At 42.0% G+C, this 14,999-nt stretch overlaps 1 protein-coding gene across 2 annotated transcripts in view; it reads left to right on the forward strand.

Annotated features, from left to right (window-relative positions):
- Nucleotides 1–14,999, forward strand: part of PXDC1 (PX domain containing 1) — a 70,619-nt gene that overhangs the window by 39,569 nt on the left and 16,051 nt on the right. For both annotated transcript variants that reach the window (XM_073567588.1, XM_073567595.1), the window contains exon 4: nucleotides 5,153–5,264. In XM_073567588.1, the coding sequence (XP_073423689.1) occupies nucleotides 5,153–5,264 (112 nt within the window). The remainder of the gene's footprint in view (nucleotides 1–5,152; nucleotides 5,265–14,999) is intronic.

Below are 14,999 nucleotides of genomic sequence, written 5' to 3' on the forward strand. Positions count from 1 at the left end.
GAGACAAAGGGAATTCTTTCCACTAGCTGGGGAGTTGGAAGGTGGCACAGGAAGTGTCTGGTGTCCTGTTACAGATGCAGGCATAGAGCTGCAATGTGTGGCAACCATGGATCGTTCTGGTGTGTGTGAGCTGTGGGTGAGGAAGGGGGGTCGCAGGGGCTTACAGGCAAAAGTCTCATCTGTAGTGTAGAGAATGAAAGATTGTGGAATGTTCCGGAGAAGTCATTTCTTATATTATCCTTACACCTGGCTAAAAAAGCACACTGACTCCTGTAGTTCCCTAATAGCCTACAAGTTTACATTAATTTGATGTCTTGTGGATTAGATCAGTATTCAGTAAACCATAGCAAGTCCTACAAATGGTAACACCATATGTCCCAAGCAGCGCACCCATGTTTTGGGGGTTGTATTTGACTCAAATATTTACTTCATTCCCTACATCTAATCACTGACTCATTATCTGCACCTCAAAAAAATCTCCAGAATTTGCCTTTGTTCTACCCGTGAAACTGCAGAAACTCTTATTGTTGCTCTTATTCCTCCTCTTCCGGACTACTGCAATTCTTACTAATCAGTTATCTTCTCACTAAACTCTCCCCCTGTGTCCCAAAGCAGCAGCCACAAACATATTCTGTCCAGCAACTACACTGATGCCTCCACCCTGTGTCAGTCATTGCACTGGTTGCCCATCCACTATAGAATACATAAACTTCTCATTCTGAACCGCAAAGCTTTCATCTTCTGCACTGCCCTACATTTCCTCCCACATCATTGTCTACCACCATGCAGCTCCTATCTATTCTGCTAATGATTAAACTTATCCTCCATAATCCGAACCTCCCATTCCCATGTCCAAGACATTTTTGTTATTGTATTGTCTCTCTGTAATGTAATAATACAGATAAATCAGGTTAATTTCCACTGTCCATAGTTTTAAATCTGCCTTAAGAACACCATTTTGAGCAGGATAATCATCAGTTTCTCACATATTCCATACAGGACAGATGTACAGTGGGGCAAAAAAGTATTTAGTCAGTCAGCAATAGTGCAAGTTCCACCACTTAAAAAGATGAGAGGCGTCTGTAATTTACATCATAGGTAGACCTCAACTATGGGAGACAAACTGAGAAAAAAAAATCCAGAAAATCACATTGTCTGTTTTTTTTCATTTTATTTGCATATTATGGTGGAAAATAAGTTTTTGATCAGAAACAAGCAATCAAGATTTCTGGCTCTCACAGACCTGTAACTTCTTCTTTAAGAGTCTCCTCTTTCCTCCACTCATTACCTGTAGTAATGGCACCTGTTTAAACTTGTTATCAGTATAAAAAGACACCTGTGCACACCCTCAAACAGTCTGACTCCAAACTCCACTATGGTGAAGACCAAAGAGCTGTCAAAGGACACCAGAAACAAAATTGTAGCCCTGCACCAGGCTGGGAAGACTGAATCTGCAATAGCCAACCAGCTTGGAGTGAAGAAATCAACTGTGGGAGCAATAATTAGAAAAGGAAGACATACAAGACCACTGATAATCTCCCTCGATCTGGTGCTCCACGCAAAATCCCACCCCATGGGGTCAGAATGATCACAAGAACGGTGAGCAAAAATCCCCGAACCTCGCGGGGGGACCTAGTGAATGAACTGCAGAGAGCTGGGACCAATGTAACAAGGCCTACCATAAGTAACACACTACGCCACCATGGACTCAGATCCTGCAGTGCCAGACGTGTCCCACTGCTTAAGCCTGTACATGTCCGGGCCCGTCTGAAGTTTGCTAGAGAGCATTTGGATGATCCAGAGGAGTTTTGGGAGAATGTCCTATGGTCTGATGAAACCAAACTGGAACTGTTTGGTAGAAACACAACTTGTCGTGTTTGGAGGAAAAAGAATACTGAGTTGCATCCATCAAACACCATACCTACTGTAAAGCATGGTGGTGGAAACATCATGCTTTGGGGCTGTTTCTCTGCAAAGGGGCCAGGACAACTGATCCGGGTACATGAAAGAATGAATGGGGCCATGTATCGTGAGATTTTGAGTGCAAACCTCCTTCCATCAGCCAGGGCATTGAAGATGAAACATGGCTGGGTCTTTCAACATGACAATGATCCAAAGCACACCGCCAGGGCAACGAAGGAGTGGCTTCGTAAGAAGCATTTCAAGGTCCTGGAGTGGCCTAGCCAGTCTCCAGATCTCAACCCTATAGAAAACCTTTGGAGGGAGTTGAAAGTCCGTGTTGCCAAGCGAAAAGCCAAAAACATCACTGCTCTAGAGGAGATCTGCATGGAGGAATGGGCCAACATACCAACAACAGTGTGTGGCAACCTTGTGAAGACTTACAGAAAACGTTTGACCTCTGTCATTGCCAACAAAGGATATATCACAAAGTATTGAGATGAAATTTTGTTTCTGACCAAATACTTATTTTCCACCATAATATGCAAATAAAATGAAAATAAAACAGACAATGTGATTTTCTGGATTTTTTTTTCTCAGTTTGTCTCCCATAGTTGAGGTCTACCTATGATGTAAATTACAGACGCCTCTCATCTTTTTAAGTGGTGGAACTTGCACTATTGCTGACTGACTAAATACTTTTTTGCCCCACTGTATATCTTTGTACCGTGTTAGCCAACACAGTATACATCTTTCATATACATATACAGTGGGGAAAAAAAGTATTTAGTCAGTCAGCAATAGTGCAAGTTCCACCACTTAAAAAGATGAGAGGCGTCTGTAATTTACATCATAGGTAGACCTCAACTATGGGAGACAAACTGAGAAAAAAAAATCCAGAAAATCACATTGTCTGTTTTTTTTTCATTTTATTTGCATATTATGGTGGAAAATAAGTATTTGGTCAGAAACAAGCAATCAAGATTTCTGGCTCTCACAGACCTGTAACTTCTTCTTTAAGAGTCTCCTCTTTCCTCCACTCATTACCTGTAGTAATGGCACCTGTTTAAACTTGTTATCAGTATAAAAAGACACCTGTGCACACCCTCAAACAGTCTGACTCCAAACTCCACTATGGTGAAGACCAAAGAGCTGTCAAAGGACACCAGAAACAAAATTGTAGCCCTGCACCAGGCTGGGAAGACTGAATCTGCAATAGCCAACCAGCTTGGAGTGAAGAAATCAACTGTGGGAGCAATAATTAGAAAATGGAAGACATACAAGACCACTGATAATCTCCCTCGATCTGGTGCTCCACGCAAAATCCCACCCCGTGGGGTCAGAATGATCACAAGAACGGTGAGCAAAAATCCCAGAACCACGCGGGGGGACCTAGTGAATGAACTGCAGAGAGCTGGGACCAATGTAACAAGGCCTACCATAAGTAACACACTACGCCACCATGGACTCAGATCCTGCAGTGCCAGACGTGTCCCACTGCTTAAGCCTGTACATGTCCGGGCCCGTCTGAAGTTTGCTAGAGAGCATTTGGATGATCCAGAGGAGTTTTGGGAGAATGTCCTATGGTCTGATGAAACCAAACTGGAACTGTTTGGTAGAAACACAACTTGTCGTGTTTGGAGGAAAAAGAATACTGAGTTGCATCCATCAAACACCATACCTACTGTAAAGCATGGTGGTGGAAACATCATGCTTTGGGACTGTTTCTCTGCAAAGGGGCCAGGACGACTGATCCGGGTACATGAAAGAATGAATGGGGCCATGTATCGTGAGATTTTGAGTGCAAACCTCCTTCCATCAGCAAGGGCATTGAAGATGAAAAGTGGCTGGGTCTTTCAACATGACAATGATCCAAAGCACACCGCCAGGGCAACGAAGGAGTGGCTTCGTAAGAAGCATTTCAAGGTCCTGGAGTGGCCTAGCCAGTCTCCAGATCTCAACCCTATAGAAAACCTTTGGAGGGAGTTGAAAGTCCGTGTTGCCAAGCGAAAAGCCAAAAACATCACTGCTCTAGAGGAGATCTGCATGGAGGAATGGGCCAACATACCAACAACAGTGTGTGGCAACCTTGTGAAGACTTACAGAAAACGTTTGACCTCTGTCATTGCCAACAAAGGATATATCACAAAGTATTGAGATGAAATTTTGTTTCTGACCAAATACTTATTTTCCACCATAATATGCAAATAAAATGAAAAAAAAACAGACAATGTGATTTTCTGGATTTTTTTTCTCAGTTTGTCTCCCATAGTTGAGGTCTACCTATGATGTAAATTACAGACGCCTCTCATCTTTTTAAGTGGTGGAACTTGCACTATTGCTGACTGACTAAATACTTTTTTGCCCCACTGTATATATCTATACATACGGATATACATCTTTCCTGTATCGAAATGGAGGATACCAGAATGTACCGCATCTTTATGGAACTAAAACCACTTCTGAAGAAAATTGCACAAACGGACAGCAACATTTTTTTCCTGTGCTGTGTTGTGCATATATATGTGATTCCTCAAATTTTGTATTAGTCTATGCCTGATGAAGAGACCTGAGTAGTCTCGTAAGCTTGCAATGTGTTATCATCTTTTCAGTTAGCCATTAAAAGGTATCAACCACTGAGGACTCTCAATTCTGAATATTCACATATTCCATGCACTCAGTAGCAGTTTGTATGAGGACATATACAGATACTGGCTTGTGACTGCTTCATGCAGCTTTACTCCTCATTTATTACAAATATGGCTGGACCTTACACTGTAAGCACTTTTCACCTTTTGTGTCACACCTCTTCTCTCATAGATTGTAAGCTCTTACGACTAGGGAGCTCACTCTTGCTTGAATTTTTGAATTATGTGTTATTACTCTGTAATATCTGATTCAACTTGCATTTGTACGCTTTGACATGTAAAGTGCTACATAGCTAAATACTAATTTATTGCTGTTGTTCCATTTCTTTTTGTACATTCCTGTGACTTTGACAATGGGACCATTCACACATCTGTTTTAAACTGATCCATGTGCCCGATCAGAGATAAAATCGCTAAATTACATAGTCTGGACTGTTTTGCAGATCTGATTTGAACAGTCAAGTGTGTAGGAATGATAAAAAAAACGTATCCACCCGGAGGTACCTAAGATCTATCAGAATGTGAATGCGACCTAATACAATGTGAAATAACAATGTTGAAATACAAGTATTATCCACATTAAGTTTCTTTTTATTATGTTTCAGAAATCATGCGTTCCAATGGATTTTGCTTAGCAAACACAGAAACAATAGTCATTGACCACAACCTTGCACATGTGAAAGATCCCGACTTGGATGTAGACTCAACAGATCATTTGTGAGTATGCCGCATACTGGTTTTAGCAATAAAACCTATTCCCATCTTTGTCTACTGGCCAGGGTCTTTTTCAAGCTCTAAGCAGTGACCTTACATTGATATGCCCACTCATTTCACAGCATAGGAAAAGTGTCTTTTTACTACCTAGCATTAAAATGCAACATGAAAAGTTTCCTGCTGTCACTGATTTATAGGAAAAGGAAGAGGTTTTCTCTCTTGTCATAGTCACAGGGATCCAAGAAAATGAGATATATGGTGTTTCTTGCAATGTCCTTGCATATAAGGGCTATTTGTTCTCCATGTGTCTGCAGCACTGGCTTAAAAGGAACGTGTTATCAGAAAATGATCTATAGTTTAAATTACATTTTTGTGTCAAATGTATTGTTTATTTCTTTCAATTTTAACAATGTTTTATTGTTCAATTTACACACTAGCCACTGGGGCATTTTTTGACTCGTAGCGCATGGATTAAAACTGACGTTTCGTAAGCAAGTCTTAATAATGGGCATGTACGACTAAGATGCGCCTAATTCATTAAGTGATGCAAGCCAGTTAACGAATATGGGGCATGTTATCACTTGCAAGCACCTTACCAGAAATGTTTCTCTATAATTTATGCCTCTAAAGTGGGAAAACTTTTTAAGAATTTGTCTAGGCTGACTTCATCACACCCCATCCCACCCATGCTCCACCAGCTTTGCCGGATCTGGTCTGGACTAGCATGAAAACACAAAAGTCACAAAGTTTTTGCACAACTGCAAAGTTTTTCAACTCTTCAAAGTGTTTTGTTTTAGAAATCTGGTGTCACAGGTTTACCGCGACAGAGAGGAGTCAGAAGACCATAGCGTCTGATTTCTCCTACTCCTGCACTGATTAGAAGCACTTCACCTTCATATTAAACAGTGCAGGTTTTTTTTTAGCAGTGCAGGAATTAATCTGCTCAGTTGAGAGCTCCTGGAAACTTTCCTGCATTAAGGCTCAGCTGTTCACTGTTGGCCACTCCCATCTCCTACATAAACTGGGCCCTGACTAGCAATCATTGTCAGAGTAGCTTTTTCTGCATGGCTGGAGGTTGTTGTTGATGGTTATTAGAGTAGGCGGTTGGTGGATTTATCTGTGATAGTCGCTAGGTTTTGATTATGTGATAATTCCTTTTTTTATGATACTTTGGTTTAAACCCATCCTCCACTGCCAGATGCATTCCTCTGTTGTATGTGGGAGTATATTTGTATGTTTGGTACTGTTCGTATTACCTTGGTAGTCTGGTTGGTGGATTACGGTATACTACTACTCCCCTCTTCCCTGGGTGGGAGAAGGGTACAGACTGAGGGCAAATTCAGGAGATAAGGCAAGGTAAGTGGCCCCAGCATCTTCACCATCAGAAGTAATCTGAGGAACAGGGCGAGCTAGGGCATCCCAAGTGGTAGGGACAGGGAAGAAAACCCCCGGTCCCAGGACACCCGACAACAGAACAGTGACATCTGGTGAAAACACTTTCATGAATTGAGACCTAACTTCCTGCTGTTTCAGGAAACTATACATGTACATTAAGAGCAATGAACAGACACTGACCCTATCTGTTGTGCAGTGATTTACTCCCCTCCTTCTATCGAGCACACATAGTGGGGTCTGAGATTAAGTGACTAGGTGAATACATTGGTGGGATGTACCGGACGTGTTTGATGACAATCACAGGTAGCTATAGAAGGTCATCCGTATGTTTCATAATTAGATTATTTTTCACCGACATCCATAGGAAACCCCACACACATTGTTGTACCATTGTGTCGATATATGCCCTTGCTCCTGGGATGCATAGCAGTGTTCACAGGGTACATTATGAATAACCTTCTGTCTTCTGCTGCACAGTATAGGCCAGAAGTAAGGCAGGGATCAGATCCCAAGACCTTCTGGTTGAGAACCCAACATTATGTGGCAGACAGGGGAAGATTATCATATAAGTCAGACGCTTTCACTGTATGAGTGATTTGTGTCTAAGCTCTCATCCCTCCGAGCTGTGAAATACACCATAGCTTAATATTATTCCTTACACCTGCTGGCTGTCTGATTACAATGTAACAGATTGATTGGAGTAATTACGTTCTGCGCTGTTCAGGATAGAGCTCCTTCCAAGCAGGGTTATGTGCCTCTCAGCATGAGACGTGGCAGTACGCTGTGCCAGCACCACCAGATCAACAAGTCACCTCTTTGATGCTCTCAGGACATTCTTCGAATGTTATGCGACTCCTTGACATGATACTGAGCATTTCTTCTGCGCTGAGTGAACTTGAGCTGTGTTTCCAGCATCGAGGAAAAAAAAATGGAATTACTTGGCCAATGTGCAAAATGGAAACATGTGATCTTGCAACCAGAGGAGGTGTCAACATGGCGACACGTTTCTAATGCACCTCACTGATGTTGTAGCTCCAATATTGAAAAATGTCACTGGTATCTCGGTATTGCATACAGGTTTTTTTTTAAAAAAAGGTTCTTCCATGTAGCAACTGGAATCTGTCGTCAGGATTTCACAGCAGCATCATGTTCTTAACCTCTTTTTTATTACTTCTCTACAACCTCTATTGTACCTCTGCCGACCCACATACCATAAACCAGAAAGGAGAAAATAAGTGTGGATTAAAGAGAGAATAAAAAAATACAAATAATTGGTCTATGCGAGTCGAGCACTAAGGCTTGTATGACCAAAACTTAGAGCCATAGTGCTTAAAACACACAGACTGAGTGATTCCATTTTTATTCCTCATCTTTATAATTTTAAGAGCAAAGTAATTAATGATGGTTTTATACATTTTATTGGCTAGAAATCTTCTACTCTTATATACAATTTTTCCTGCTTTGGAACCAGCCCATGGTCTCCTCCGTGCACCACACCCTACAAGAATTATCCAGTTAATGTATCTGGTGAGCTGACGTGATCTACTTTTTCGCCATTGGAAAGTAATCCTTTGCATTTGCATCGGTCTTCTGATTAGTGGCTGCATTAGTAGGCAAAAAGGTTGTGCTGTGCATGATGCCAGCTATAGCCATCAGACCAGCCGGTGCTCATCATCATACCATATGGGAAAATTCAAACTGTACTGGTGGCATGAGTTTACATAGAGAAAACTCTGTGACAAGTTCCATTTAAGAGGTATTCCCATGGTTGAATGTTGTGGCTTATTTGCATTATATTCCACAATATTATAATCATTGGGACATGGCGTGCATGAGGCTGTGTACAGACTGCATTCAAGCACCAAAGTCTTCTCCTTGTTTATAAGTTATACATATTTCAGTACAACTCCCTTCATCCGGTGGAGACCAAGAGTGTTCTTTTTATCGTCCCCATAGGGAGAATTATGCTTCAGCATACATTTTTATATTTTATAGGAAGACTTACAGACTTCATTGTCCTATAAAAAGCCAGTGCATAAGAGTATCTTGCAGATTTTAATTTTCTTTACAGTTGGACAGTAGGCAACAGCATGTCACTGGTATATATTAGCATACAGAAAACTTTATGGATTTAGGACACACTTTGTGTCATAGCAAAGTGGAAAAAGGCGTCATCTGTTATTTTAAAGTATTGTCATCCAGCTTTTGACATGTATATGACCAATTACAATATGTGTGTGAATATGTGTGTGTGTATGTATGTGTATATATATACAGTGTATATATATATATATATATATATATATATATATATATTTATTTATTTATTTGTGCGCAAAAGTTTACATACCCCTGCAGAATTTTTGCTTTCTTGGCCCTTTTTAGAGAATATGAATGATGACACCAAAACTTTTTCTCCACTCATGGTTAGTGGTTAGGTGAAGCCATTTATTGTCAGTCTACTGTGTTTTTTCTTTTTAAATCATAATGACAACCCAAAACATCCAAATGAACCTGATCAAAATTTTTTAACACCGTGTATTGCCCCCTCTAACATCAATGACAGCTTGAAGTCTTTTGTGGTAGTTGTGGATGAGGTTCTTTGTTTTCTCAGATGGTAAAGCTGCCCACTCTTCTTGACAAAAAAGTCTCCAGTTCCTGTAAATTCCTGGGCTGTCTAGCATGAACTGCATGCTTGAGATCTTCCCAGAGTGGCTCAATGATATTGAGGTCAGGAGACTGAGATGGCCACTCCAGAACCTTCACTTTGTTCTGCTGTAGCCAATGACAGGTCAACTTGACCTTGTGTTTTGGATAATTGTCATGTTGGAAAGTCCAAGTTTGTATAATATATATATAAGCTGAAGAGCCCGGCGCTGCCCGGGCATAGTAACTAGCTGTGGTTAGTTATGACAAATTATAATTATCCTCCATCCCATAGTCCCATGCCCATATACCCATCATACATATCCACCATCCCATAGGCCTGTGCCCATATACCCATCATACATATCCTCCATCCCATAGTCCCATGCCCATATACCCATCATACATATTCGCCATCCCATCGTCGAGTGCCCATATACCCATCACACATCCTTTATCTCATAGTCCCATGCCCATATACCCATCATACATATCCTCCATCCCATAGTCCCGTGCCCATATACCCATCATACATATCCGCCATCCCATAGTCCCGTGCCCATATACCCGTCATACATATCCTCCATCCCATAGTCCAGTGCCCATATACCCATCACACATCCTCCATCCCATAGTCCCGTGCCCATATACCCGTCATACATATCCTCCATCCCATAGTCCAGTGCCCATATACCCATCACACATCCTCCATCCCATAGTCAACCATTATGACATCATAATGAGCGGCGGGGCTTGCAACCTATGATGACATCAGCGTCGCCATGGCAACCATTATGACATCATAATGAGGGGCGGGGCTTGATACACACACACACTTTTTCCCCATTATGTAGATAGGGGCAAAATTGGTGAATTGGAACGCGCGGGGTTAAAATTTCGCCTCACAACATAGCTTAGGACACTCTCGGGGTCCAGACGTGTGACTATGCCAAATTTTGTGGCTGTAGCTGCGACGGTGCGGATGCCTATCCCAGACACACACACATACATACATACATACATACATACATACATACACACACTTGAGCTTTATATATTAGATATATATACTGTAATAGGGAAGTGTTAATAACCTGCAGAGAAGGCATAAAGATATCTTACAAAAAAAGAGCATTTGTGGCCACTGTCATTTGTATACATTCAGGGGATGTGTGCCTGAAAGTGCCTCGGTCTGAATGATTGCCTAGGAACAGAATACAATTTCTTTATACTGTGTAGGAGATGACAGCCTGCGACAAAATATTATGATAAAATTAATGGGATGCACACTGGTTAAGTAGAGACCAAAGGAACACAATAGTGAAGAGGGGCCTCTGGCACGTTAATGTGTATACTGGACCTTAGCATAAAAACACATATACACTGTAGCTGAATGTTGGTCAATCAGTCTATAGAGGTGTGAAAAGCTGATACACTACACTACACTACACAGTGTGCAGAATTATTAGGCAAGTTGTATTTGAGAGGATTCTTTTTATTATTGAATAACAACTATGTTCTCAATCATTCCAAAAGACTCCTAGATATCAAAGCTTAATATTTTTGGAAGTTGGAGTGGGTTTTTTTTAGATTTCGCTATCTTAGGAGGATATCTGTTTGTGCAGGTAACTATTACTGTGCATAATTATTAGGCAACTTAATAAAAACCAAATATATACCCATCTCACTTGTTTATTTTCACCAGGTAAACCAATATAACAACACAAAATGTAGAAATAAACATTTCTGACATTCAAAAACAAAACAAAAAAATCAGTGACCAATATAGCCACCTTTCTTTACGATGACACTCAAAAGCCTTCTATCCATAGATTCTGTCAGTTGCTTGATCTGTTTATGATCAACATTGCGTGCCACAGCCACCACAACCTCCCAGACACTGTTCCGAGAGGTGTACTGTTTTCCCTCCCTGTAGATCTCACATTTTATGAGAGACCACAGGTTCTCTATGGGGTTCAGATCAGGTGAACAAGGGGGCCATGTCATTATTTTTTCTTCTTTTAGACCTTTACTGGGCAGCCACGCTGTGGAGTATTTGGATGCATGTGATGGAGCATTGTCCTGCATGAAAATCATGTTTTTCTTGAACGATACCAACTTCTTCCTGTACCACTGCTTGAAGAAGGTGTCTTCTAGAAACTGGCAGTAGGTCTGGGAATTGAGCTTCACTCCATCCTCAACCCAAAAAAGGTCCCACAAGTTCATCTTTGATACCAGCCCATACCAGGTCCTCACCTCCACCTTGCTGGCGTCTGAGTCGGAGTGAAGCTCTCTGCCCTTTACTGATCCAGCCTCGGGCCCATCCATCTGGCCAATCAAGAGTCGCTCTCATTTAATCAGTCCATAAAACCTTAGAAAAATCGGCAAAACTGGTGGCAAATGGCATCTTGGCAGCTTCACGCTTGATTTTCCTCAATTCATGGGCAGTTATTTTGCGCCTTTCTTAAGCAACACGCTTCTTGCGACCCTGTTGGATATTTGCCATGAAACGCTTGATTTTTCGGTGATCACGCTTCAAAAGTTTGGCAATTTCAAGACTGCTGCATCCCTCTGCAAGACATCTCAGAATTTTTGACTTTTCAGAGTCTGTCAAATCTCTCTTCTGACCCATTTTGCAAAAGGAAAGGAAGTTGCCTAATAATTAAGCAGAACTTATATAGGGTTTTGATGTCATTAGGCCACACCCCTCCTCATTACAAATATGAAAATCACCTAATTTACATAATTGGCAGTTGGCTTTTCAAGCCTATACAGCTTGGAGTAGGACAACATGTATAAAAAGGATGATGTGATCAAAATACTCATTTGCCTAATAATTCTGCACACAGCGTAAGCATGTTTTCCCATGGGTAAGCAGTCATTTTAGATGTTACTCTGTGCCTCATATGTGTATACTAGATTATGGCCCGATGCTATCGCATCGGGAGAATGCGATAGCATCACACCTCTTGCCATGTTAACCCTCAACACACACACTCCTCTCACCTTTCACCATCTCCACTCACTCTTTCACTACACATACGACCCCTTCTCTCACTCCGTCTCTCATACTCACGCCGTCATCGCCGCTGCTCCACGATCCCCGACATCATCTTCCGCCGACGCCATCCTGGATCCAGACGTTGTCCACGCCGGCGACATGTTCTTGCGGCGACGCCATCTTGAGTATCGTGAAAAATCCCGCGATACTAAAGATGGCGTCGCCGGAAGAACATGTCGCCGGCGTGGACGACGTCGGGATCCAAAATGGCGTCGGCGAGTTTTCGCCGACGCCATTTTGGATCCTGACGTCATCCTCACCGGCGACATGTTCTTGCGGCGACGCCATCTTGAGTATCGCGGGATTTCGCCCATCCAAAATGGCGTCGCCGCAAGAACATGTCGCCGGCCTGGAGGACGTCTGGATCCAGGATGGCGCCGGCGGAAGAAGATGTCGGGGATCGTGGATCAGCGGCGATGACGGCGTGAGTATGAGAGACGGAGTGAGAGAAGGGGTCGTATGTGGAGTGAAAGAGTGAGTGGAGATGGTGAAAGGTGACAGGAGTGTGTGTGTTGAGGGTTAACATGGAAAGAGGTGTGCAGTGACGTCACCGGTTACAACTGGACGGAAGTTGTTACAACCGGAAGCTGCTTAGGGCATTTATTATTATAGATACCTCAGATACAGAATAGCTGACAGAAGACCTATTAAAGGGCAACTAGAATTCAGCATAATGAAATAAACCCATAAAAAGCTTTCTGAAGCGTCAGAGAGGAGATCTTCACAATTTGACATGGTAGAATATTAGAATCTAATCTTATTGGCACCAGGCAACCTAAGCTTTGTTCAGAATCCTTCTTTAATCCCAAGTGCTTCATCTGCGGACGTGCTTAGAAATATCTTAGTAAGCTTCATCTGTAAATGTCAAAGTGGTTTGCAACAGATTGTCGAGAATTGATTACTGCTCTGCTCACAAATTGTAAGGAATGTGGATAGGTCTATTCTATTATCATTGCTAAGAAGAGGGACATTGACAGTTTAGGGACTTACTAATGTATCAAGACTACAGACGGGTCAGATTTAGCCATAAAAACAATAGAGGTTGCACCGTTATAGTATGGCACACTTTGCTTGAGAAGGTCCCTTTTATGATCACTTTTAGGCCCCCTTCATACGTACGTGTAGTGTCCGTTTTCACACGTACTGGAGACTCACACACACCCATAATAATCTATGGGGCTGTGCACATATCTTTGTTTTCACATGGAATGTGTGTCAATGTGGCCCACACATAGACATGTCCGTTCTTTTCCAGGAGCATGGATGACAATACGTACTGAACATGTTCACGTGGATGACATAAGTGTAACATCCATGTGTCGTCCGTGTGAGCCTTACCAGAATAGAAAGGAAAGATTTTTCCTTGCTAAAAATGTGCAAAGATACAGATAGATATATGATATCAGACATCTGTGAGCTGATATTATCAGGCTGGGAAGGTACATGGTTATTGAGCCCTTCCCAGCCTAAAAATACCAGCCCGCAGCCTCCCTAGAAGTGGCGCATAACATTAGATGCACCAATACTGGCTCTTTGCCTTGGCTGTTCCAACTGCCTGGTGCATTGGCAATCGGGGTAATGGTAGTTGGCAGAGATGTCCCTACAGTTTTGGTTCCTCTGAGTGAGCCTCTAACCAGGTAACCCTGATTACAACTATGGTGGCACACCCTGATAGTGGATGTAGGAGAACCTCAGCAGATGACCGCGCTGGTACAAAAAAAATCTCTATACAAAGACCAACACTGATATTGCTGCCGTATGGTGACCATATAGTGGTAGATACCAGTCCTACAGAGCATATAAGAGATTACATTACAGTTATTGACGTTCTTTCTGTTGGAGTCATTCACTTTTCCCGTCTTTTCCATCTGGCCCATACCGACATGTCATCTTCCTGTCAAGACTCGGCCACAAAGATTACAACAAAGACGTATTTGACTTCTCACATTTCCAGAACTGTCTCCATCTATTCCCAACCTGCACAAACTCCTTATCCTGTTGATACCCCAATGCTGAACCACTGCTGCTGGATGTTTCTCTATTACTGCACCTACTGTGTGCCCTCTAGATGGTAAAACAAACCTCTAGAATATATTAATGCACTGTGCATGTGCCCCAGAAAACAGTTTTGCCCCCTAGAAAGATATAATACCCTCTGTGTGCTCCTTTGACAGTCATAGTAACCTGAGTTAAACTATAACAATAAGTGACCACTTAACATTTAACCCCTTCACAACATGCACCGTACTAGAACGGCGCATGTCGTGTCCCTCAGCCCCGGAGCCCACATCTTTCCCTGCACATGTCAGCTGTGTGTACCAGAGGCGATCGGGTTATCATAGCTTCTAGCCTCCCATGGAGACTATTGAAGCATGCAAAAGGTAAGAAAAAAGTTTTTAAAAATACTACAAAAAAAATAAACGTTCAAATCACCCTCCATTCACCCCATTCAAAATGAAACAATTAAAAAAAAAACAAAATATACACATATTTGTCGCTTTCAGAATCGTCCGATCTATCAAGCTATAAAAAGATTTAATCCCATCGGTAAACAGCGTAGCAAAAAAAAAATTCAAAATGCCAGAATTACATTTTTTTGGTTGCCGCAACATTGCATTAAAATGCAATAGCGAGCA

The sequence above is a fragment of the Dendrobates tinctorius genome, unplaced genomic scaffold, assembly GCF_039654945.1.
Source record: "Dendrobates tinctorius isolate UK_male_01 unplaced genomic scaffold, ASM3965494v1 ptg000004l, whole genome shotgun sequence".
NCBI lineage: Eukaryota > Metazoa > Chordata > Amphibia > Anura > Dendrobatidae > Dendrobates > Dendrobates tinctorius.